At 39.0% G+C, this 26,525-nt stretch overlaps 1 protein-coding gene across 6 annotated transcripts in view; it reads right to left on the bottom strand.

Moving 5' to 3' along the window:
• The window catches only part of cadps2 (Ca++-dependent secretion activator 2), a 118,040-nt gene that overhangs the window by 78,370 nt on the left and 13,145 nt on the right, over positions 1 to 26,525 (bottom strand). For all 6 annotated transcript variants that reach the window (XM_077007307.1, XM_077007306.1, XM_077007310.1 and 3 more), the window contains exon 2: positions 14,539 to 14,652. In XM_077007307.1, the coding sequence (XP_076863422.1) occupies positions 14,539 to 14,652 (114 nt within the window). The remainder of the gene's footprint in view (positions 1 to 14,538; positions 14,653 to 26,525) is intronic.

Genomic DNA, 26,525 nt, shown 5'->3' with positions numbered 1-26,525 from the left:
TAACCATTTTGTACTTCAGTAAATAGTTATCCCAGCCTCTTTAAAAGAGCCATGCTGAATACATGTCCATTCAGAGTTGAAAGCCAACGGGTCAGATAGATTAGCTTCTCTACAAGTGGCTCTGTGGAACACTCAAAAGGTTAAGGCACATTCTCTTTGTCCAAGTGTAATGCCAAGCATCACTCTGGACATAATTTGGAGTTTAAATGGCAGGACCATGGGATGAACAAATTAAATTGCTAAGAGAAATCATACAAAGAATGAATCATTAGAAACAAAAACAAAAAGCCCCACACGTCAGTTGTAGACCTTCTAGTAAGGAGCAAAAAGCAGGTCATAGTGTCCAGGTCAAAATAGGCAAAGGCCTGAAAAGGCTGCAGTTAAGATGCAAGTCTGCACATTTCCCATGTGAGCTTGGGCTTTAAAATAAACAATCAGCACCTAGTGTTCATCAGAACCAAACACTGGGACCAAAACGTTTCTTCCTCTGATGTTTAAATAGTAGAATTACAGTCAAGTGTAGAATTGAGTCATTGATCATATTTTAGACGCTGTACAGTTTTGCTAATACTAATTTGTGGCAAGTTTGCTTCAGCATTTAAAATGGTACATTCACAGTGCATCATATTCATATATTATACTGGCAACAAGTCTCTTATTTCAAGACAAGTCTGCGCCATAGAATGGCCTACTGCAGCCATGGTACTGGTCTCTGTAGGCTGGCACCTAATGTCTCCATTTTGTGCCACTACAAATGTCAGACATTATTACTAATGAATCGGCTACCAGGGGGATTTCCTCCCTCCCTGTTGCTTGCCTTAATTAGTGGTATAAAATCTCATTCAATTATTTATGACCAACAGTGTGCATAACTGTTTATTCCTCAGTTAGGACATTAATGAGAGAGAGCTGTTCACAGTCTTTAATTGCATAATTAAAGCCAATATCTGCAGAACTGACTGGGAAGAGCAGAGCTAAAATGATCTGACAGTCGAGAGTGGAGGGAGACTGGCAGGCAGAAATGTCAGACCTGCCTCACACGCAGCAGAGCACATTAATAAAACAGATCATTAGATACTGTTTATGATTTCATTTGCAGTAAGATGCATGAAGGAGACGGGGAGAGGAATGAAGGTGTGCGTGTGAGGATATACAGCTGCTGGCCGCTAACTGCAGTTGGACTCAAGACTGAAATTAAGTCCACACAATTGGTCAGAAAAGGCTCAAACAAGCCACACTCTGCTGTTACATTTAAAAAAACTGTTAGTTAATGCATAAACTACTCAGTGGTGATCATGTTTAGTTATGGTACCATTAACGGCACACTCCCTTTCTCATGATCACTAGCGTGTGATCCAATCATGATTGTTCGTTTCGTGTTTTGCCATGTCTGCTTGTTCTGTACGTTTCTTAGGTTGTTGTATGTCTCACCTGTGCCTTGTTCTCTCCACTCATTAGTGTGCATTCATGCATACAAATTTAATTATTGTGATGTGGATGAGAAATGATTAACAGAATAGTCCAGACCTGAGTCCCATGAAGATTTTATGGTGAGAACTCTACATGAATAATGGCAAGGAAGCCTTTCAAACTCAAAAACCTGGAGATTATTACACAAGAGCAGCGGTCCAAAATCCCAGAAGACACATTCACACAGCTTGTTAGCAGTCATGATAACTGTCTGAGGGCCATAATATCCTTGCAATTGATTTCAGAGAAAAGGTTTGTATAAGTTTGCACATGAAAATTGTAGAAATGAACCCATCTAATATACTGACAGCCACAATGCTAAACCTTTCCCCACTGTCAGAGTCCCAGAGGAAACAGCTGGAGATGTCCAAAAATGCAGGTCAGAGGAAGGATAAATCATGGGTGGATCATGTGCAGAGGGGCAAAGACCAGGCAGACTCCTTTGCTTTCAACTCAAACTTGGCATTAGCTGAATGGACTTGAAATTTGAGCATAAGATCTGGTTATGGGAGCTTCTCTGCCTCTGCCTTTATCTGCTCCAATCTCTTCTGAGCCTCCAGATGAAGGAGTGCATGCTACTGCAAGGGTCCGACTTGATGGGCAGGATAGCTACTTCAATAATGCTCTGTGGTACAAGCCGGCAATTCCAGTTTCTCCACCACCAACTTCCTCCCCCTTTTAACATATCCTTTCTCAGAGAAATGTCTGAATGATCACAAATCTTTTCTACATGTATCTAAACCATACACACTAGGGCTCACTCCACTGGAACCCCAAGAGATACAACTCCCACTGCCAGATAGAACTCTGAGCAGGTAAAAACCTCCTGGACAAGCTCCCAGACCATGTTGTGTCCCAATCCCTTCAAACTCCATGTCCTACTAGGAACTACCTTTTCATTGCCAAAAAAATAAATCCCAAAGACACCACATAATGCCCTGCTGTGAAATGTACTGCAACATGATTCTAATGATCATGATTCCTATTAGCACAAAAAGTTGGTCAAGCAACACTGCAAAAGTATAATGACAGTCATTGTCTCAAGGTACGTGTGTGTGTGTGTGCTTACATGCAAGAGTGTGACTATATATGTAGAAGCAAACTGTCTGTGCTTGTTGGAAATGCACAAAACATTACCACCATAAAAAACAACAAGTGCCGATTACAATAGGGGAAATTTGAATATCAGCTTAGATTAACAATCAGGTTGATAATTGGTCAGTAATTATCAAATTTTAAGAATCTGGACCCTTGACTCAGCCTTTTCATATTTTATGCATGAGGCTGTATTCTACACTGGCATTACCCAGCAGTCAGTCTCTTTCCATCTCTATCAAACTACTACAACTAGATAAAAAAAAATTAATTACCTACTTCCATAATGAATAGAATGGAGAACCAAAACTTCTGGGGTGTTTACTTCACTCTTCCCACATGCCACGTGACACCAATAAAATTATTTTATTGCATCCAGCACAACCCAACTGAAGGTAGCCCAGCATCAATACAATTATTTTAGACTTTATTTTAAGATGTGAATACACAACACATTACTTAGGCATAATACGGTTTGTAAGAAACATTTCTGCACTACAGGTTATAAGTGAGCTTGGGGCACGATGGCCATGCTGTTTGGTCCTCGTCACCCATCCATTCAGTAATTTCTGCCTTTCTCTCCTCTATCTACAAGTAATACACTTCTCAACTAATCGGATACCACTTATTTTTGGATGAAAATGCCTCCTCCCATTCTACTTCACACACTGAATTTTACAGAAATGCCGACCCCCTTCCTGGGGCTTCCACATACTGTGTGCACCAGCACCAAACATCATTAGACATTAACATCAGTGGAACTAAATAATGAACCATGAAAACCTCACCACAAAATTACAGAGGAAGGAGCCTAGGAGTTGGACTAAAACAGCGCGGGTTAACATGGCAGCAACCTTTGACACGGTGCTGGAAGGAGCACATTTGCAAGACGACTCCAAATTCCAGTTCCCTCACCACCCACCCCCTGTACTCGGGGAAACTCTGTTAATGAAGGGAAACTCAGAATGAAATATTCAAGGGCAAGCAGTCAAGGGACAGTGCGACAAAGCCACAAACAGCGAGACAGACGGAGAGATGATGAGACCTGTTGAACACGTCAGAGGGAGTTTTATGCAGAAGACCTGAAAGCTACACTACAAGACACGTACAAAAAGAATCCGATCTAAAACTGTATATAGAGGTCAGTTTAAACGCATTTCACAACTCGTAAGACTGAGCAAAGCCCAGAAAAGCAGTCAATGAGGGAGAGGGGGGTGTGCACATAAGGTCATTTAATTTAACATACTATTTCAGCATACATCACCTCTCAAAGCATCAATGCCAGAATGAGGACAATTTGGTGGTCTGGACCATTGTCATTAAACTTGCCTTTCAATTTATTAGAAGTGCCAGTACTGCAAGCAAGAGTCAGCACTATTACTAAAGACCATGCATCAATTGTTCCTTACATTGAATTTACTGGCATGCTTTCACCGCCAAGATTACCTGAAATCATTTCTGTAAAACACCACGGACAAATTTAGAAATATTAACCTGCAGAAAACCTCAAACATTCCTAAGTGGGCTTGATTGGCTATTTCCCCCCCTACAATGGTTGCCTGCTAAAGGGCCAGTTCCACTGAAGTGGTGCATTATCATTAACTGGGTGCTTGAGATCCATGTTCCTTCGATTTGCAAAGGGAGAAATGAAAAAAGCTGTTAAGGGGAGCAAAGGAAATGGTAAATACAGGGTAAAAAAAAACAAAACTTGCCTTTTATCTACAGAAAAATGAAATTTTGCTTCAATTTTATTTTTGCTTAGAGGTTTCAGATAGAACGTCTGCTTTTCCATGGTATATTTTCTTATTCCGTTTGATATTCTAAGAACAGTAGCTTATAATTTTGAAATGTCTGCCAAAATTCCCTTTTTGCTGTTTAGCATAGCAGAACAAAGGAAAAATTTTAAAAGTTGGATATGCCCAAAATTGATAGTACAAAAAAAAAAAAAGAAAAAAAAAAGAAAAGAAAAATTGAATGTGCCATATTTGTCAATTGTGAATTTACACCCCAATCGAAATTTGTCCTCCGCATTTACCCATCTGTACAATTAGAACACACACACACACAAAAACACACACTAGTGATTACTAGGGGGCTGTGGTGCACACATGGCCAGAGCGGTGGGCAGCCCTAGCCCGGTGCCCGGGGAGCAGTAGGGGTTAAGTGCCTTGCTCAAGGGCACCTCAGTCATGGCCTCAGGTCTGGGAATCGAACCCACGACCCTCCGGTCACAAGACCAGTTCCCTACCACAGGACCAAGACTGCCCCTACATACAAGAAATTTTCTGGATGTCATGATACATGTGTTACGTCCTATGCACATGTTTGTATGTAGTGTTTGCTGTCTGCTCTGTGTGCAAGACTCCGCTCCATGTCGTTCTACCCTTCACTATAAAAGGGCCTTCCCAGTACCTCCTAGCGAGACATCTTGCTCCTTGGTTACGTTGATTATGTTGTTAGTATTCTGCATCTTGGAAATCTGGTTTTGACTGCTTGTGTACTCATTTATGCTTTTGCCTTTGTCCCTGTCGGATTGTTTGCTGGTTGTACACTTTGTAAATACTCTATGTGTTGTTGGTGTTCTGGTAAGGAGGGAGTGGCTGCCATTTTGTTTTGGGGTTTGGATTTGTTTGTGTGGTTTTTGTTAGGGAGTTAGGGTAGTACTGAGTGTTTGTTTTCTGTTACAGTAATTCGTGTTTCTTTTATTTTATAGTTCTGTTCTGTTTGTTATGTTGGCCTGGGCCACTCCTGAAGCTTGTTATGTCTATGTATATGTCTTATAAAGAAATTGTATTTACAAGATTACAATACACCTTTAACCACCCACTTCTGTAGTACCATCATCAACATTCGTGCTGTTCACCTACACCCGTTACGGTCCTCACGCCTCGACAGGCCGTAACACATGGAGGCAAATGGTGATGGCATATTCTGAAAACACTGGCATGTTAAATATCTAGGGGAGGCAGTTCCCTCAGTGACACACAATAGCACCATTATCTGCAAAAATTGTGTGACAGATGTGATTTTTCTGAGACACTAATCATGTACAGTGGGGAAAATAAGTATTTAGTCAGTCACCAATTGTGCAAGTTCTCCCACTTAAAAAGATGAGAGAGGCCGGTAATTGACATCATAGGTAGACCTCAACCATGAGAGACAAAATGTGAAAAAAAATTTGAGAAAATCATTTTGTCTGACTTTTAAAGAATTTATTTGCAAATAAATGGTGGAAAATAAGTATTTGGTCAATAACAAAAGTTCACCTCAATACTTTGTTGTATATCCTCTGTTGGCAATGACCGAGGTCAAACGTTTTCTGTAAGTCTTCACAAGGTTGGCACACACTGTTGCTGATATGTTGGCCCATTCCTCCATGCAGATCTCCTCACGTTTCATCTTCATTGCCCTTGCTGATGGAAGGAGGTTTGCACCCAAAATCTCACAATACATGGCCCCATTCATTCTTTCATGTACACGGACCAGTCGTCCTGGTCCCTTTGCAGAGAAACAGCCCCAAAGCATGATGTTGCCACCCCCATGCTTGACAGTTGGTATGGTGTTCTTTGGATGCAACTCAGCATTCACTGTCCTCCAACACGACGAGTTGTGTTTTTACCAAATAGTTCTACTTTGGTTTCATCTGACCATATGACATTCTCCCAATACTCTTCTGGAACATCCAAATGCTCTCTAGCAAACTTCAGACGTGCCTGGCTTAAGCAGGGGGACACGTCGGGCACTGCAAGATCTGAGTCCCTGGCGTCGTAGTGTGTTGCTGATGGTAGCCTTTGTAACATTGGTCCCAGCTTTCTGCAGGTCATTCACTAGATCCCCCCTTGTGGTTCTGGGATTTTTCCTCACCGTTCTTGTGATCATTTTGACCCCACAGGCTGAGATCTTGCGTGGAGCCCCAGATCGTGGGAGATTAGTAGTGGTCTTGTAGGTCTTCCATTTTCTGATTATTGCTCCCACAGTAGATTTCTTCACACCAAGCTGCTTGCCTATTGCAGATTCAGTCTTCCCAGCCTGGTGCAGGTCTACAATTTGGTTTCTGGTGTCCTCCGACAGCTTTTTCGTCTTCACCATAGTGGAGTTTGGAGTGTGACTGTTTGAGGTTGTGGGCAGGTGTCTTTTATACTGTTAACGACTTCAAACAGGTGCCATTAATACAGGTAATGAGTGGGGGAAAGAGGAGCCTCTTAAAAAAGAAGTTACAGGTCTGTGACAGCCAGAAATCTTGCTTGTTTGTAGGTGACCAAATACTTATTTTCCACCATTATTTGCAAATAAATTCTTTAAAAGTCAGACAAAATGATTTTCTCAATTTTTTTTCACATTTTGTCTCATAGTTGAGGTCTACCTATGATGTCAATTACAGGCCTCTCTCATCTTTAAGTGGGAGAACTTGCACAATTGGTGACTGACTAAATACTTATTTTCCCCACTGTACTTGCACAGGTTTTTCGAATGTTGGCCTGCGTCAAACAATGATCTATCAGAATTGCCCACACATACCAAGTTTATACAAGCAAACTGCTACATCCACAATAGTTTATTGGAACTGGAATGATTAGAAATATATGAATACAAATGTCTGAACAAACTGTAAATTGTAAGTAGGTATGCATATGACCATTTTTAAAACAATTAATTAAAATGTTGAGAAATTAAGCTACAGCCTGCTTTCAGCAGCACCCTCTAATTCCCAAATAATTATAATGGCGCTCTTAAACTTGGCCAGATTTTGATTCAAACACTATTCCTCTCCAAAGGAATGTTTCCTTTTCAGGGTGACATTAAGCTTATTCCTGACTTGTAACCTTAAATCGTTGAAAAGTCAAACTTCTAGAGCTTGATGTTAGCAACATCAAACAAAATTTCGTAGATGGATGCTACAATTACTGTGTTGAAATACAGCAGAAGGGAAGTCTTCAGCAGTTCTCGGTGCACCATCTTGAATTCACAGCACATGCAATCAAAACCACGTGCAGCACTGGCATGAGAAGCTACTACTTGGGTAATGCAGATTATGCTTATGATCACGTTGCACACCATTTAATTTAAACCATTATGATTTCTTCAGCTGGTAGACAAATTCAAATAGAAGCAAAAAAAAGAAAAAAGACCCCCCCCCCCCCCCCCCCCAGATTCCTAAAGGTTGGATACAAACTCTGCTTACTCATGAGACCACATCTCTGTCCTTAAATCCAACAGGTTGCTTGGTAACCTAGCATGTCCTTACAAAAGTGTGATGGTGTGTGCGCATGTGAGCTGGTAAAATTTGCACTGATGTATGTGGCTAGGCATTAATTTTGTATTAAAGAGCAGCACAGGATCTGAAGCAATAATAAAATGCTTTGAAATTTACCTTGTAAAATGCTTCAGAAAGATTACTTTAAACACTTCAAATCCCAGAATCTAGGACATAATAGCCAACTAAATGTTTAAGAAAAATAAAATGGTAATGTTTAGAAATATTGTGAAAACCACAAATATTGCAAGAACTAGGGAATCTTGTAATATCAATTTTCTGAAAATTTACCCAGCTGGCATGCAACCAAGCTTCAACATTTGAAATGTCAGTTCTTGAATAAACTGTTAAAAATATTGAAAACATTTAAATACTCATTAAGTGTTGATAAGCAAGACTGACACACTGGAGGTATCAACGTTGATTCACTTTTCAAAATCGAAATAATTCAACACTGAAATGCCAACTGGGTATCAACTGGATCCCTCGAGTCATAGTATCTATTAGCTTATTTCAGCTCTGAACATTAGTACCTACCAATCTCAAAAGGTGCCAAACACCTCAAGCAACCCTCTCCAAAGCAGTGAGTGTACACTGCCATGCACTGTCTCCACAGTGGATTAACATTATCTAGTAGGGTCCAGACCAGGGTATCTGCACATTTTTAAATCTCAAATTCAATGACTTTTAAGACCTTTTTAATACCTCTCACAAGAAAAAAAATAATACTATTACCGGGGATGCAGGTGTGTTCCACATCGTTGACGTACACTCACACGTACACATACATCACAGTCATTTGTGCTATATGTCTTGGGTACACTTTCTGCTCCTTTTTGCAGTGGTCACTTGAGCTGGTTGTTTTTTTTCTTCCTGCCCTTTGCCATTTTATTCTCTCTCTCCCCCTATTCTATATTCTTTGTTATTATGGTCCACCCAACACCATAAGATGGGGGGGGGGGGGGGGGGGTGTTGTTAAAGTACCTTAGTACTTTAACAAACCACCCCTAAAAGACCTAAAGTCTATCTTTAAGTATTTACTTAAATTATTTCCTGTTGGTAAAGTTGGTGAATTAAAGCCTTGTATGTATTAATGAAAGTTCCAAGAATTCAGGATTCATTTTTCGCACAATATCAGTACTGAATGCTGCCATTAAGACAAGAGCCATCACGCTTGATTATTGGGTGTTTTCATTCACGGTCTGCTTATATCAGTATTGTAAATTAATTGCAAGTATAATCTGAATAAGTTATTCTATCACTAAACCTCAAACATTTTATACAATACAGGCTCATTTGAAATGCTTTTACAGTGTTTGTTGGAGGTATTTAAAACAATTAATAAGCACTTAAAACACCTACCCAGCATAACCGCAGTACCGAATATAGAATTGTTATCCCTGCTTCAGTACCTCAAAGCCTGCAATTACGTTTACAGAACCACATCTTACGTCACGGTTCTGAATTCATTTTGAGGGCAGAAATGTACAGATATGATTGTGTAAAGTATGCGTGTTTACAACTGCACTTGTATATTTATTCCAGTGTTGCATTTGTGTATATTGTTAGGTTTCTCTGCGTCTTGTGCATTCACCTCAGCGTTGAGAGTTGTGCTCTATTGGGTTGTTTCCACACAATACATCCTACAAGTTTGTTCATGTGTATCCCTCACAACACTTCTTGCAATGTACTTTGGATTCACGGAGTTCTAGGTAGTTTCTGGACATACTAACATTCTTCATGAGCATTCTGCCTCCATCTCTGCCAAAGTAGTGTTACATTTCAAATAAATCTGAATGGGCTTCATACAGAACCACTTCTGCCTTCTCATCATAGACGTTTGTGAGAATGTCATACCCATGAAAGATGGTCTGGTAATGAAGTCTTGAAGGGTTGAACCACTTTGAGCATATGACTGCAGATAAATGCAGTTAGGCTTCCAATAAGCAACGATTGAATTGTTTCAAACTAAATTTCCAAAATTGTGAAGATAATGCAGAAGACTTGTAAGATTTATTCATAGCATGTAACGTATAGCACCTTTTGTTTAAATTAGAGGTTTATCATTCAATTGCTTAAATGTTACTGCACTTGTATTTGTGTGTCTTACAGTTGTGGACCTCTGCATTTGTAGTGCGATTATACGAGTGTGCAACATGTATATGATAAAGTACAAAGTTGAAACCAGATAAAATGCCACATTCCAAGTAAATCTAGTCTGCGGTGCATCTGCCATTAAAAAGCATATTTAGAGAGAATACTTACAATACAAAGCAGCACAATCAACATGTGACTATACACTCAAGAGGCTAGTAGTGAATGATGAATAAATTTAATCTTTAAAATTGTAGCATTAATATTTTATAATACGCAAGTTCTCTTGAAACTGAATATGTTGAACTGCACTGCACTTCAGAATTCAAATATTCTGTACTTTAAACACAAACATCACACTACCATATGGTTATTTACACATTCAAATAAATTACTAGCCTAACCTATACAGTACCGCTAGTAAAAAACCTTGACTTTGGCAGAAATTATGTTACTCTACACCATCCCAAGCAGGCAGTTATAATACACGCGTGCACATGCACACACACTTCAAAGGGTACATGTATAACTAGTACAACATATGCTGCTCCTTATGTCTAATTTATGCTCATATGACACATCTGGACATAAAAGGATCACTCCAAGTTCTTCAGGCATGTGACTTGGCATTCAAAACCAAGACCTGATGAAATGTTCAAGATGCTCCACCACAATGAGAATGACTCATCACTCCACTCATGTCTACACAAATGACTGTCAGGAAACATTTTAAACATTATCCCATCTTTCTCTGCCATTGAAGACTGATGGGTTGGCTGATATGATTTAGCACTTGTACTAGAAAAGAGACTTTAGTATTCATGAGAAAGAAAATGAGAATAAAAACAGAGGCTTAAGATGGCAAATATAGTTCTTGTGTAGCATCCCACACATAAAATTATAAACGATTGATTTTCTGTCATTATGCTTACTATAGAACAGGTTTACTTTTAGCTTGAGGAAGAAAGAGCTTTTTAGTGCTGATCCAGAAAATAAAGCCATTTCCTTATATTACCCTTTGTTAATCTGATATGTTTAAGTAAACAAGAAACTGATAAGCAATGACTGCTGAAGGTTAGGATTTAGACCGTTAATTCTAAATTCTCTCTACAGAGATTCTTAATACTGTAAGACAATCCAAGAGACTTTCTACTCTAGATTTTAAGCACGCACTACATAAGGCTGGGGAATTGCAGACCTCTCTGGTGGAAATATGTAATCGCATGAAATGTGTGAAAATATTTTATAATGTGCATTGTGCCATGTTCCATTGAGGACTGTGGGCATGTTCATGTTGAAGCATTAAGAACATTATTCATTCAGAACTCTGAAATGCCCTCCAAGGACAGGTTAATTATCTACAAGGGCTGTCGACTGGGATTAACAAATACATGAGATTTGAAATGTAAGCCAACATTTAGTACATTTAACCTGTTTTCGGCGGCGGTGACTCTTCCCCTGGGCTGCATCAGTTCTTGACCCAGCGTCAGCAGCATTAGCAAACGTGTGCTTTGTGTTTAAATGGTACTTCAGACTGGTAGAACTCCTACAATAAACTAATTCCGCATTGCATAAGCTGCAAACAACTTTAGTCTAGTCAATGTCTCCATTAGGAAGCTTCTTAAAAATGAATTTTCCATGAAGCAAACCAGGCTTCGGCTGCATCCATGTAAGCACACGTGCGATTTGTTGCGGGTGGTAATTCACAGGTTTGAAAACTTGTTCTCGGCCCCTACTGTGTAATTTGGTTAGGAATACAGCCGAGCTAAACTATCAAGGTGAAAGTCATCGGTTTGCTTACCTACAGTTGTGATCAAATTTATTCAACCCCCACTGAAATAAAGTGTTTTGGCCAGTTTGACATTGATTTTGATCATTTCAGTCATCTTATTTACAATTATATCAAAGAGGCACTTATAAATTAGACAAACATAACATAATATTTATGATGGAATAACCACAAATGTCTTTACTGTGCTCACATCATTATCAGTTTTATTCAACCCCCTAGTGACATTATTTTTTAGTACTTAGTACAACATCCTTTTCCAGTTATGACAGCTTTCAAGCGTGAAGCATAGCTTGACACAAGTGTCTTGCAGCGACCTATGGGTATCTTAGCCCATTCTTCATGGGCAAAAGCCTCCAGTTCAGTCACATTCTTAGGCTTGCGCACTGCAACTGCCTTCTTTAGGTCCCACCAGAGGTTCTCAATTGGATTTAAGTCTGGTGATTGCGATGGCCACTCTAGAATGTTCCAGCCTTTCATGTTCAACCATGCTCTAGTGGACTTGGATGTGTGCTTCGGATCATTGTCCTGTTGGAAGGTCCAACGTCTCCCAAGCCGCAGGTTTGTGACTGACTCCATCACATTTTCCTCCAAGATCTCCTGGTACTGAAGGGAATTCATGGTACCCTGCACACGTTGAAGCTTTCCTGTACCATTAGAAGCAAAACAGCCCCAAAGCATCATTGACCCCCCGCCATGCTTCACAGTAGGCAAGGTGTTCTTTTGTTCATAAGCCTGGTTCTTCCTTCTCCAAACATAGCGCTGGTCCATTGTCCCAAACAGTTCTAATTTAGTTTCATCTGACCACAGTACACTGTTCCAAAACCTTTGTGGCTTGTCCACATGACTTTTGGCATACTGCAGTCGACTTTTCTTGTTCTTTGGAGTCAGCAAGGGGGTGCGTCTGGGCGTTCTGGCATGGAGGTCTTCGTTATGCAGTGCGCGCCTTATTGTCTGAGCTGAAACTTCAGTGCCCACATCTGACAGGTCTTTTTTCAGTTCCTTAGCAGTCACGCGGGGATTTTTCTCCACATTACGCTTCAGGTAGCGCACAGCAGTCGCGGTCAGGATCTTCTTTCTGCCACGACCAGGTAACGTTTCCACTGTGCCCTTTAACTTGAACTTGCGAATGATACTTCCGATAGTGTCTCTTGGAATATTTAACAACTTCGCAATCTTTTTATATCCATTGCCATTCTTGTGAAGAGCAATAACCTCTTCTCTTGTCTTCTGGGACCATTCTCTTGCCTTCACCATGCTTGGAAACACACCAGTAGATGTCTAGAAGGAGCTGAGTATCACAGTCCTTTTAAATCTGCCTAATTGGTGCTTATCATGCTTGATTGCTGCTCGTTGACATCCACAGATGTTTTCAATACCTGATGGAAAACACTGGAATGAACCTCTGTTCTTAGGAGTGGTAGTCGTAAAGGGGTTGAATAATTGTGTCAATGAAGAAATCACAAAAAGGCCATTTAATACTTTATGACAAAAAAAATTGATGCTATCTTAGTTGCATTTAGTTCTTTAACAAGTCCTTGTAAGATTTCATTATGAACACAATTACAAATGTGCACTGAATTCCATAAAACCCTTCGCAGCATTGGGGGTTGAATAAATTTGATCACAACTGTATTTTGACCCAGTTCCCAACCCAACTTTATGAATAGATTAACGGCGATATTTTTTATAGAGAATCTGTATGCATGAATACAGATACCCAATTACTATACCTTGTGCACCTTGCTGCACTAACTAACTGCTAACTAGCTGCATGAAGAGCTACTTCAGCATCTTCCTATAACAAGTAGATGAAACATCTTAAAAAGTACAAGGAGTTTACTAGCAGAACAATCCATCAACCAACACTGCAAACACTAGCCAGATGAGAAAAAAATTCTAATAAAAAGGTCATTTTGTTCCATGTTGGCTTTATCTCGATTTCAAAAAGATTAAATTAACTATTATAGTAAACAAGTATTGGTATCCAAGTATGAAAAAACACAAATCCATACAGGGGAGGGGAAAAAAAAAAAAATTATGCATCCCTAACACACACACATGCACGCACACCTCATTGCAACATGTGACAGAAGGTCTAGAAGGGAATGTGATGAGTAATGTTGCACTATTTTAGTCATGTACCACCTACCTCTGACTTGCAACTGGATTTAAAATATGACCATATATTATTGATGTCATAGATGGTGCGGACATTAAGTGGCAGTGTGAACATTTGTTTTCCATTCAAGAGTAGCCTTTCTTCCCCATTTCATGGCTTCATCAGTTCTTAATTCTACTTGATGTTAGGGATGTGCTTTTGTTTAGTAATCCTTGAAAACAGGAAAGTGGCACTCTTCAGCCAAAAACTGTACTGAGACTTGTAGATATATTATGCAGAGTGGTTAGCCTTAAAGTTTTTTTTTTTGGGCATCAAATGTGATTTGACCACTCATAAAAGTGAACTCTAGTATAAACAAAACCAGAGATAATTTGGTGAACTTGAGCATTTGCTGTACCTAATGTGGTTTAGATAACTTCTTACAATAAATGGCCACAAAGGAAGTTCATTGTAGGCCTTCCTTTCACATTAGTCCTCAGCAAATCCTTCATGTTACATTTCAAATGCAACTCAAAGCAATTTAAGTCTAAAAATAATTTTCATAATGGCGAAATGTCTTCACAATGCTGCAATACATGATCACAATCACTTAGACACAAATACAATAAATTAAACGAAAGACATGGAAAAATTCCAGACCTGACCGAATACACAGCAGTAATTAAAAATGAAGTTACAGAAGAAACCATGTGCTGAAAGTAAATAAAGCCTTACCTCATAGTAGCTGCGCACAGCATTGCAGAACGCTTCATCAGCTACAATCTGAGTTTCTCCTCTCAGGAATGCATGGAAGCGTTCCTTCACCACCTGCAACTGCTGCTTGTTGATCTGGGGTGGGGTGGGAAAGAGAAAAATATTAATTGGAATAACATTGTAGTGCTGGTATACTGTAAAAGTATACCATTAGTAAAAATAAGCTAGATGAACATCTTCACCGATCTGTCTAACATGAGATTTTAACGGCTCTATTTTGGTATTGTTCTTCACAACTTTTATCCCTTGCAAGTTTGCGTTCTTAACCCACAAAATTAAAGAACGTCAACATACGAGTGGTAACAGATTACGACTTGAGATGCACCTTTCATTAACAAAAATAAGAAGTCATTACATAACTTCAAATTCACCCAATAAGAAACGTCTTTAGCTTTTATTAATTGAAAACTTTATAAAAATCAGTAGGCTATATCCAAGAAAGGCTGTGATGTAAATGACATTCCTGGAACAAAACTGCCATGTTAATTTCCAATTTCTGTGTGTTCAAGAATAAAAATCAAGAGGTTTTAAGTACAATGGACAGCTACACTCCTTGCATAATTTTTTAAGTAAGTAAGAATAATCCTTTAGGGGGACATTATAAACATGGCTGAATGTACTAAAACAAGGACATAGGAACAAAACTTCATTTGAAGCAATTATCTATTTATTAAGATTCTCCTCCATTTAAATCCCTCTAGTATTAATGCAATTTTTCTTTAAAGTACTGAAATACATGTTTAAATTATTGTTTTTATTACATTAAGCCCCCTTTCATATCGATTATTAATAATTTACAGAAAAACATAATCGGTACTATGTGATGGAAGTTTGATGTTCCTGCATCATTGCTTTAGTAGATTAAAATAATGGTAAGACTTTCCACAATAACCTTTAGAATGTCCCCATGAGAGATTTTAGCACCAGCAGATCTTTAGCCTCTAACTCAGTACTGTGCAGACTGATCTCCACATGGTTTAGTGTGGTGCATGCCAGTTAGGTGCCCGCTGCAGTTACTCTTCACGAGCTGCTCATTTCTTCCTCTTTCAGCAGCAGGGCGCACAGTTAGTCTCAAACAAGATACCAGCCTGCTTTTTACAGCCAAAAAGACCACTTCTGGCTCCGTTTTTTTTTTCTATTTTTCCTTTCTCAACATAAAAATCATAACTATAAGCTAATGACTCATTCAAAAGTACCACAACACAATATAGAAAACTTTCCCCAGGGTTTAAATGTTTACAGAAAATGTGGGTGTGAGGTAAAGAGCCAGGGGCACTATGGAAGAGCCGTGTCAGACTATAGAATCCAAACATTTACATGCCCTTTCAGCTCAAACCATAATAAATGAAGTTAGAAAGCTGGCATTCAGTTTCAGTAGATCATTAGTTCAAAAAAGGAAAAAAAAGCCTCAAAAAGATCAATCCAGTCAACAATAATTTTGCGCTAGAAAGACAAACTTTGCTTTATAATTAGGTCTTTGCTCAACATCAGATCACCAGTTTCATACAAAATTATATATGCATAGTCCATTTGTATAAACAGAGGCTTAGTAACAATTCTCAGATAGTTTTAGCTGTTGTCTTGTTTAGCTCATGCAGGATTCGAGCGCGTCTGCTGAACAGCTCCAATATGGCCTACAGACAGCAGCAGTCATTAGGAGATGCAGTGGCGCGCTGGGATAGGACGGCAGCAACCAGCATTCAGTTGTTCAGCTCTCACATGTGCCATTCACTCCAGTGGCCTTGTACTTTGTTGTCTGCCTGCTCTCAGTCTGTGGCTCTCTCAGCCCTCATGCTACCATGTTCCACCTCCCTGGGTTTCTAGTGGAATCAGTTTCTGCATTCTTCTATTAATAATAAAACATTATTAGGAAACCTAAAGGTTCATTTCCTCACTGAATCTTCTTACACACCAAGTATTTGCCACGAATGGGAAAAATTCAAATCACCAGATACAACATGATAAACAACAAATAGTACCACAGTAATTGGTTTTTATTTATGTATTTTGTGGATCAGTAATCCACATTTTTACAAATGGAAAAAACCTAACATCCACCTGAACCTGCCCAACTGTTGCATATTCCCTGTATAATGGGTTTTGTTTTGGAAGGTCACAAGTACGAGTTTTCTAAGAGAAGACCTAAAATTTGTCCATTAGCCATTACCTCTTACTGAGGTAGCCGATGCAGTCCCAAATAATAGCTAGATAATAAGGAATTTATTCATTAAAGTCTACAGGTGTTATCTGCAATGCAATGTCAATACTGTATTTCTGTATATCAAGATGGTTTTTATAACCATAAATTGGTTTCTGAGGTTTAGATTGTTTTAGACGGAACATTACTGAAGACCTCGGTGTGAAATGCACGGTGCGCCAGTGGTGACTACAGCAATGCCATTTACAATGTTAGGGCAGACCATTTTTTGCAATGCCCTTAATGGTTGATGTGATTTTTTAACTATTGGTTAAAATCAATAAGGTTTTCTGGTTCTTTATGTTTCACTTTAAAACGTTATCAATTTGTTAGGCCCATTTTAAAGATTAACATTTAAAACTTGTGAACACTGAAGTAAGGCTACTTATTTATGTAACTTATATTGGGCCAAGTGTATAATACTGCAACTTGATTAAAAGTAAAATATTTTTACTTTTAACAAAACTAGGAGCCAAGCCCATCACACACACAGTTGATGCGGCAATGATGCCTTTATGTTTACATGTGATCAGAATAAAGGGGGCGGAGTCTCAGCATCGCCTCATTTGAACGATGCCAGAACAGCCAGGTTACACACATTTATATACTACAGAGGAAGCAGCTATAGTCAGATATAAAGTGAACATAGATGCACTTTTGATGCTCTGCCAGAATTTAGAAAAACAGCTTGTGTCAACGGTTCAGAGCAGCTCCTGTCTGGATGAAAGTTAAAAATGCATGACATGTTTATGCAACTGGCAGTATTCAATCGAGATGGCACTGATGCGATGCCATGCATCAGGACTGATTCAATATCAGGACAAACATATTGTATCAGATATCACTGCAGAGATTTAAGGAACCAGCTCCGATATCATCCAAAATCCAGTCAGAGAACAGCACAGCAATGCTTGCAGCAGCGCATTGTACGTGATGGTGATGGCTAGGTTCGTTTGAGCAGAGATTATGGACGACTGTAGAGTTTAGATTTTCATACACGCAGTATGATATATTAAAATCCAAGCACTTGCATGTGATTATCGTAACTGATTGTGGGGAACAAGTTATCTGCCCTTCATTAAAATAAGCTCCCCCTCCCCCCCGTATGTTTGTCCTGATTATTTATATATAATATATATATATATATATATAAATAAATAAAAATTAACTCTTAAATTAAAACTTCCAGTTTGACTGAAGTAAAGGACATTCTGGGCAGGAGAAAGAATAACTGATCAAAAGTGTAGCAGTTATATCTATACATAATTTCTGTAAACATAGCACACATGATGCATACCATCCAAAATAAGTCCCCACGCTCCTGAACCAGTTGTTTGGAATGGAAAAATATTGGATCGGTATTGATAAATCAGGTGAAATTCAAATGCATATTTGTACATCAGATTGGTACAGAAATTGCATAATTTTGCCATCTCTAGTGTTCAGTGTACCACTAGTCTCATGACGTTAGTGAGTCTGTTAAGTGTTTTAACTTTACCCAAGATCTCCGAACACCATCTGTACAACCCAAATGGCTTTTTAAAGAACTACTGGTTTCTCCAAGGTAGTTATTGATGGCACTCAAACACTGATTATTCCAACTGCGAGCAGGAAAAGACAAGTTTTCAACCTTGATTTGATTGCTACAGTAGAAGGTGCAAACCTAATGTCCACGGGTAAACGGTTTCAATATGTCAGAGCTACTGTAGCAAAAGGTATGATCACTTTTGAGCTTAAGCAGAGACACTAGCACAGACGAGAGTAGCTGATACAAGGACCTCAACGACCTGGAATACACAGGGTTTTCAAGTAGGATGCAGACAGCTGCGCTATACCATACCTTACATATAAATAAAAAGGGAGGATGGTTAATTTAAAAAGGTGCTTATGTCATACCACAAAATGTACATCATGCATGTCTGAATCTGATCTACAGTCGATGCACATACTGAACTTGGTTGGGCTAAATGAAACATACTGATCCACCATCACAATGCCTGACAGTGAAGTGCAACTTGCCTGTATCAGATAAAATGTATAAAAATACATCTCACCCACAGATCAATCAGAGATATAGAACTGATGAATGTTTATGATTTGACTACTTAAATATATCAATTGTATTAAAAAATATCAGATTTAGAAATATCAATTAAATTCAGTTAGTTTCTTTTAGATTTTATATTGTCAATATTAAGGAGGCTAAACATGCTTTATATTATTTGTTTGTTTTGTAGAATGCACATCTCCAATACTGAAAGATTTGTGGTAATGGAAATGGACATTTTTTTCCTGCATGAACAAATTTAAATAAATGTATCCTAATAAACGGAGGAAACAATTTGGTAACTCATGTTTGGTAACAAAAATGTTCTTTTTTATCTTTAATTTTAACATTTTCTTTTTGTCTTATTTTTGCTTCCTTTTAATGTTTCTTTTTATTTATTATGTAAAGCACTTTGAGTTGCATGTATGTATGAAAGGTCCTATACAAATAAAGATTATTATAAAGATTACTATTTAATGTAAAGACAGGACTTCAAACAATGTCTGATCAGGTTTAAGTGGCCCATCATGATATTCCGCTGTAGAAATCAGACATTGTCCAACCTAGCTGAACCAAATACTTCACTATATTGTGAATTGGCAACTATGTTTTACCTTCAACATAAAGGGATGACGCGTCCTTACATCGAGCCCCATCTCCTGTGCTTATGAAATGACAACTGTATCCTTCACATTCTGGCTTTGAGCATTCAATTCAAAGAGCCTGGATTATTGCCAAACCAGTGAGAAACTTTCATAAGATCAGATTGATCAGAGATATTAAAATTCAGGTGGGTCATACAGGCCCAAGTATTTTATGGAAATCCATCCTGGGGTGGTCTCACTGTATGGGGAAAGTAACTATACAGAGTTGAAAGTTGTTGCTACAAATACAATAAAATGAATCTTCATATCAGTGTGCACCACTATCCTATTGCAATAATTAAGCCTTAAAAATAGACACTTCTACCATTTCATAAAGTAGAATCCACAGCATCTTAATTTCTTTAATTGTTTTTTGCACAGAACAGACAGCAAACACTATATACAAACACTTTCATAGGACATAACATGGCTTGCTGTTGTTTTCAAGTCAGTAGCAGGCCATTTTGCAGCTGCTTCCTTCATCTTTGTTTAATTTTTGCTGAATCTTTACCAAACAACTTACTATCATGTGCCAATAATGCATCAGGTTTTGCAGACTCTCAGAAAAAAAAAAGTATATTCTGGTTAATTTGTAATCCAATATACTTCTACAAAGGAATACATCAAGTCAAGAATCTCACAGTATGAGGTTTCACGTTAATATAACCTACATCTTTATTAATAGATTCCATCATATTTCAGACAGAATGCAGTGCCTATAGAGACCGTCTCCGTAAAAAAAAAAAACTACAGCTTTCAGTCTTGGCACTCTGGCTGTTCGACACCAAGGTTCTTTTTTCTGACGACTTCTACCATTCATGGCGTTTTGCTTTGCCACTCCCTAAGCATGACAATCCTCCATATTGTCATGGCAACATCACCTACCGCATGGAAAGACTGAGGTTTCTGAGGAGCAGACAGGCAGTCGCAGCACATTAAAGATGCCACCGCTGCTTTTTACCAGTGTGCACCTTGGAGCACGGCTGCACCGCTGCTGCCCAAACAATGCCATCTCTTGATATTCCTGTAACCAGCACTTGTACCGTCACCACACGAGCTGCCATTTTATGCAGGATTTCTTCCACTGGTGGGCTTTCCAGCATTACTGAAATAATTGGGTTATTACAAAGTGAGACCAGTTACTTTCTTGTAGGGAGTTAAAAAAAAAAGTACAGAGAAAATTGCAGAGTGAGCCGTTGCAATTGGCCAACAAGCGCCACTGTGGCATCTGTGATTTGTCCTTGTGTGCAAGCGTCATTTGCATAAGAACCAGAGGTCCACACTACCAAACCAGTGTTTATTATATCAGCGTATTTGGATTGTGTGTTTGGATTTCACATTATGTGCATCAAATTTCCATCAAAGTCTTCACAATACATCCTCTATTAACATTGTTTTCCTAATGATGGTGTTGGTGACCACAGCAATTAAGGAACGCAGAGAGCAGCCTGCCAGAGGGAAGCATACACTGCATGCCCTGAAGAGCAAACATTTCACTCCCACCCCCTTTTAGACTCTTCCATCATTCTTTCTTTTCCTAAACATTTTGATACATGTTCCATTACCATTGTAGTAAAAATGTTCACAGGACCCTAGCAGCGCAAGAGGTGCACTGCACTTAGCAGATGCTCCAGCGTGGAATTAAGGTCATCTCCAAAATTTAAATGCACCAACATTCAACATGACCTTTTTCCAAATTAAGCTATATGCACATATTTTACTGCCACATGCAGGAAGCACCACTTCATTAATTGGTTGCGACTGCAACTGTGATGGCTGATGTCATGGCTCTCTCCTCCCCCACACGTTCCCTGTGAAATCTCTCCCTCTCCTCCTCTTCTTTTTCTTCTTCTTCTCTCCCACTTTCTTTGCCTCATTCTCTCCTGCTCTCCCTCTGCAGATTTCTTGCTATGCTTAAAAGGAGCAAAGACTCCCCCACAATCCCCTGCTCAGCACATTCCAGAATGCACCATTAACGAACAATCCAAAGGCCTGCTTCATGCTGTTCTTAAAACACTTGCACATAGGTTTTATGAAACACTATAAAGGGTCAGTAACATGTTAAATAATGTGCATAAACACATCAACTGTAACAGTAAACGTGACATGTAGTGAATAAAAAAAAAAAATACATTATATATGCTAAACTAAGATTTATACCTGTTCCATTAACTACATGTTTGCAGTGGGTCTAAAGAGCAGCCCCGAACAAGAGCCAAGAGACAGCATGTAACGTCTGCTACTGTTCTCCCAGTTCTTAAAACACACATTCCACCCAGTAATCAAACATTTCCAACCATCCCTGTAGAGCAAACAGAAGCTTGCCAATATGACAAGTATTAATAATCTCCTCACACTCCGTGTAAAAGAATCCTAGTTCGTACTCTTACCTCATCAACACCTAAGACTTACCAACACCACAAACAACTGAGAAAAAGATGTGCTCCAGGACAAAATAAAGGAGCAGAGACCATTAAGAACAAAGCAACATACGAGCATAACTCGTGTTTTATTACTTATGCAAAGATGTTTATCAATTTGTTAAAGATTAAACATCTTGAATCAAATTTGGAAGATTCAATTGGGTGGTAATCCATTTGGACATGGAGAATTATATGGTGTTGGCAACTTCATTTTCTCAACAACACTGTAGTATTGTGTGCTAGAGATCAGAAGGAGGAAGGAAACTCCTGTCTTGTGCTTTTTCAGACATTTCCTTTCATTGTGTTCTCGGGGTTGCTCTGGATTAAAGGTGAATAAAGAGAAAAAAAAATGGAGAAAGAAGAACCAGTCAGAACAACATATAACCAAGGAATAAGACAAAATGAAAAAAAAAGTTTGTTGAAAAGAAAAATCTCTAGAATCCCATTTCAAAAAGGAGGATATTTAAGCAGTGACAATTAAGCACAGGCTGATGGACACAGTAAATGAAGTGTGATAAAACTCCTAGCAGGGACAATCAAAGGATAGAAATAGTATCTGTGCCTCAAGACATGCCTATATGAAAATAGTATGTGACGGGCTGACAATATGGATAACCAAGAAAAGACAAAAATAACACTGACCGATTGAGAACATGACATGTCTCAATATGCTTGCCAGTCTTTTCCATAACAAAAGGACATGGATGACATGGGCAGATAGTGTCTCCTTTATAATTAATGCAAATATTTTAAATTTCACTGCATAGACAGTTTTCTACCTTAATCTAAACCATGTTCGACAACACCACAAAACAATTCAGTTATAGCTCGCTGAACAAGAGTCAACACTAACAGCATACTATGCTTCCGCCTCCTACAGCTCTGACATTTTATATTTCTTTGCAATTACAGCACCTCCAAGATTAACTGTAAACACAGAGTGAAAAATGTGTGGATCAGAAGTGGGCAGAGTGAGGAGTACTTCAGTGGCCTGAAGGTCCGTCATGACAGTCAGCCTGGAGCTCCTGTCTGCTCTCTGAAGATAAACGGTGCATGCTCGCATCCATTGGTGCAATAAAAGGACCACACTACCATGTTTAATTATTTTAAAAAGGGATAAAAAAAGACTGCTTTTTTGATTGAAGTTCCTCCATGGCCAAAACAAATAAAAGGATAATATTCCATAGGACATATTCCAAAAACAACTAAATCTAGTGGACTAGAAATTGGTTTTGCCACAGTAAAGGACACCGGAATGGAATTCAGTACCAAACAATCTTTCAACAAGTGCTTTACACAACATGAAGTTACAAATGAAAGTTCAAGAGAGCTTGAAAAGCAACAGGTGCCAACAGTGATGCATCATTGCTTCCAGTGTGATTTGAATTGAAGACTCTCACACAGCGGAGCATGTGTGTACGTGTGCGCACGTATGTGTGTGTAGGAAGCTTGCCGAGCTGTGTTCATTGGCACGGAGATAAGCAATTGCTTTATGGGCAATTTCTCTCCATCCAGCCCCCTCAGAAGGTCCTCTTTTAGCCATTTTCTGTTTCCACATGTGTCCTTTTTGGATGATGTATAATGTGGATACTTTCAAGAGTTTTAGAGTTTTAAGGCATTTAGTGTTCAAGATAGAATGATGGATAGAATGATGTTCAGCCACTGGAAGACGCCCGTTCTTGTTACTCTGTTCATTCTGCTGTGCAACACTCAGTCAATAAGAGTCAAAATATCCCTCTTAAACAATTAGCACTGACTGAAGGTCTGGTCGTCAGTGGGAAAACCAATTTACAAAGTATGTATGTAGATGGTGGAAATATCTATACATCTTTGCTGGAAGGCTAGACAACCATTAGAAATGCAGAGCAGGAATACAGCAAGTGCAAAAATAAGTGAAATGAGAAAGTTGCATATGAAGCTAAAATTAGCTAGGAGCAATTTAGGGTCGCACCTATAAAATTTACTGGGTCTTTAACAGTTATAGGAACATAAAAATGTTATTTAGACCATTTCAAATTTTCATTCTTGTATTTATACACATACAATTTATATGTATAGAAACTGTTTGGACTTGCATATATAACACAGCAGATACCTGTATCATTTACTTAATGTTGCTGTTAATTGTACAGTATAGTAATGCACTCTACAGTAATTCAAATTATGCTGCGTTATTTTTTATAAAAACCAGTGCATCAGTATTGGTGGTACAGAATTACATTTAATTAAACTATTAGTTTAACAGAACTTGGCAGTAGCTTACTAGTACTACTTACATAGTGATTAGATGTTACACCTGTGTGTGTGGTTAACAGTGGTGTATTTGGCACAGGAAGCTTAGTGGGACAAACTCTGGACAGTATCCAAATTGATGAACACACAAACCTGCTTGCTCAATGAACCCAAACACAAACGCACCTTATTCCATCAAGAACATACCTGCTCATGTTTGCAGATTGTACTATTGAGCTCCACATGTGAGGGGGGCATTAGTTTGAGCAGCGATATTAGCCCTGCCAAGCAAAGCCTAGTCTAAAAGCATTCTTTCTGAACATATGAAAATCAGTAACAAAATGCATTTAATTCATGCACTGAGAAGCTGAATCATCCAGACTAAACAACCTGAAGGAGACTAGCATTTGGACTTAAGGAGCAAGACCAGTTTAAGATGGGCAGCTAGATTAGCATTTTAATTCTAAGCAAGTTTCTCTCTCCATCACAAATGTGCTACTGTGATCACATTTCTGCATGCAGAGAGTGAACGGTGCACCATGAGCTAGATTCATAAAACTCAATACACAAACTATGCCACAAAATGTGCAACCCTGTTTTTAATTCCTATTCATAAGGCTATACTGCAATAATTAACACATCGGTGTCACCTCATGCGAGTTCATACATATTTAAAAGATCCATGCCATGAGACAGGCGTGAGATCAGCAATGTACTGAAAACTGCCAGTTACATAAAAATGCAACACTTGTGACTTTGACCAAAACTGGAACTGTTGGCACAGTTAAATTGATAACTTCAATTCTTCTAAATCATGACGATGCAGCACAACTTTATTTCTCCTCAGTCTGTATTTGTTTATTAGTTTCTCCTCCAACAACTTGCATTTCTTATGGAATTTTTATTTTAATCAGAGATCCCGTCACCTCTCTATTGACGTACCCATACTGCAGTGTCAAACTTCACAATCACGCTCACTCCAAAACAGACCAAAAAACATGCATTGTGAATAAATTGTTGATGACTTCCATGTGTGACCAGAATTTACTGGACCATTTATCACAGGTTCAGGGGGTATTTTTTGTGGCACAGTGCTCCGTCAGGAATTGCTAACGGAAAATGCAAATAAGGACAAAATGAAGCCATTCGGCATCATACAAATGGTAAAATGTGCCAGTTTTATGAACAAGGAAATGCTACCACTGCACCATTTACTGTCATCAGATAAAAATCACTAAGTAGGTTTTATGAATTTGGCCCAGGTTCCCAACCCGCCCTGCATTTATATATACCTACCAACATTAGCACTTACTTCATATAATAGACATGTTGACAATTACACGCAACCCCCCCCCCCCCCCCCCCCCAAATTTAAAAAAAAAAAAAAAAAAACACCCAAAAAGCACTGCATCGTTCTTCAGCTTGCACTCAGAGACTAATAGTCATTCTCAATTTCACACAAAAGGATCTACCAAACCAGCCGCTGAGTTGATTCAATAAACAGTTAAAGCATGTGCATGGGCGCACACAAGCAAGCGAGAGCACACATTCAAATGCTGTTCACCAGGGGGAAGCTGACTAATGACCTTACACAGAATTCTTAATGTCTGTTGCCATTTTCTCATATTGACTAAAAAAAACTCAAGCCGGTTGCAAAACAACCGTGTCCAAAGTCATTTTGAGAATACTGGCAGTGAAAATGGGATAAACGTAATGTGTTGGGAGCTCTAGACAATGAAGGAATCTCCAGCTACAGAGGGAAACGGACCTTTTGAGAATGAGGAGAGTGAAACCTATAACACACACACACACACACACACACACACACACACGGCAGCACTGTGAGAATCATGTTCAATTTGTCCAGTGCATTCAGCCTGTGCTGCCAGATGAGAAGCTTTGGCCGAAGCAGGTGGATGAATCAGTCACCTCTTGGATTATGGACTATCTGACCAGGCAAGCTCATTATGAGAGTGCACTGCTCCTTGTCTGGGGCACATTCCTGCAGAGTTGGGGACTACTTGTCCCATTCCTCTCTAATCTCTACTATGTCTTCAGGTACAACACAGTCATGTCTTCTGCAAATGTTCTGATGACACAATCAAGGGAAGTATCAGATGGACAGGCAGAGAAATACAGGAAGCTGATGAAGGACTAACTGCAGGTGGTTCTGCTTAAACCAAATCAGCAAACATCAGTACGATGCAAGTCCAAAGAGATGGTGCTGAATTTTACAAAGTCCAAACTTGCCGTCAGTCATCATCAATGGAGGAGATGTGGAGCTTATAGGGACTTGAACATATCGGTGAGCACTTTGGCAATAATCTGGATTAGAGATGCAACACATTGCGCACAAGAAAAGGTCAAAGCCGCCTTTACTTCCTAAAGCCTGGTTTATACTCGAC

This window comes from Brachyhypopomus gauderio, chromosome 5 (genome assembly GCF_052324685.1).
Source record: "Brachyhypopomus gauderio isolate BG-103 chromosome 5, BGAUD_0.2, whole genome shotgun sequence".
NCBI lineage: Eukaryota > Metazoa > Chordata > Actinopteri > Gymnotiformes > Hypopomidae > Brachyhypopomus > Brachyhypopomus gauderio.
Note: the sequence above shows the minus strand (reverse complement) of the source record. Positions and strands in the feature narration are given on the sequence as shown.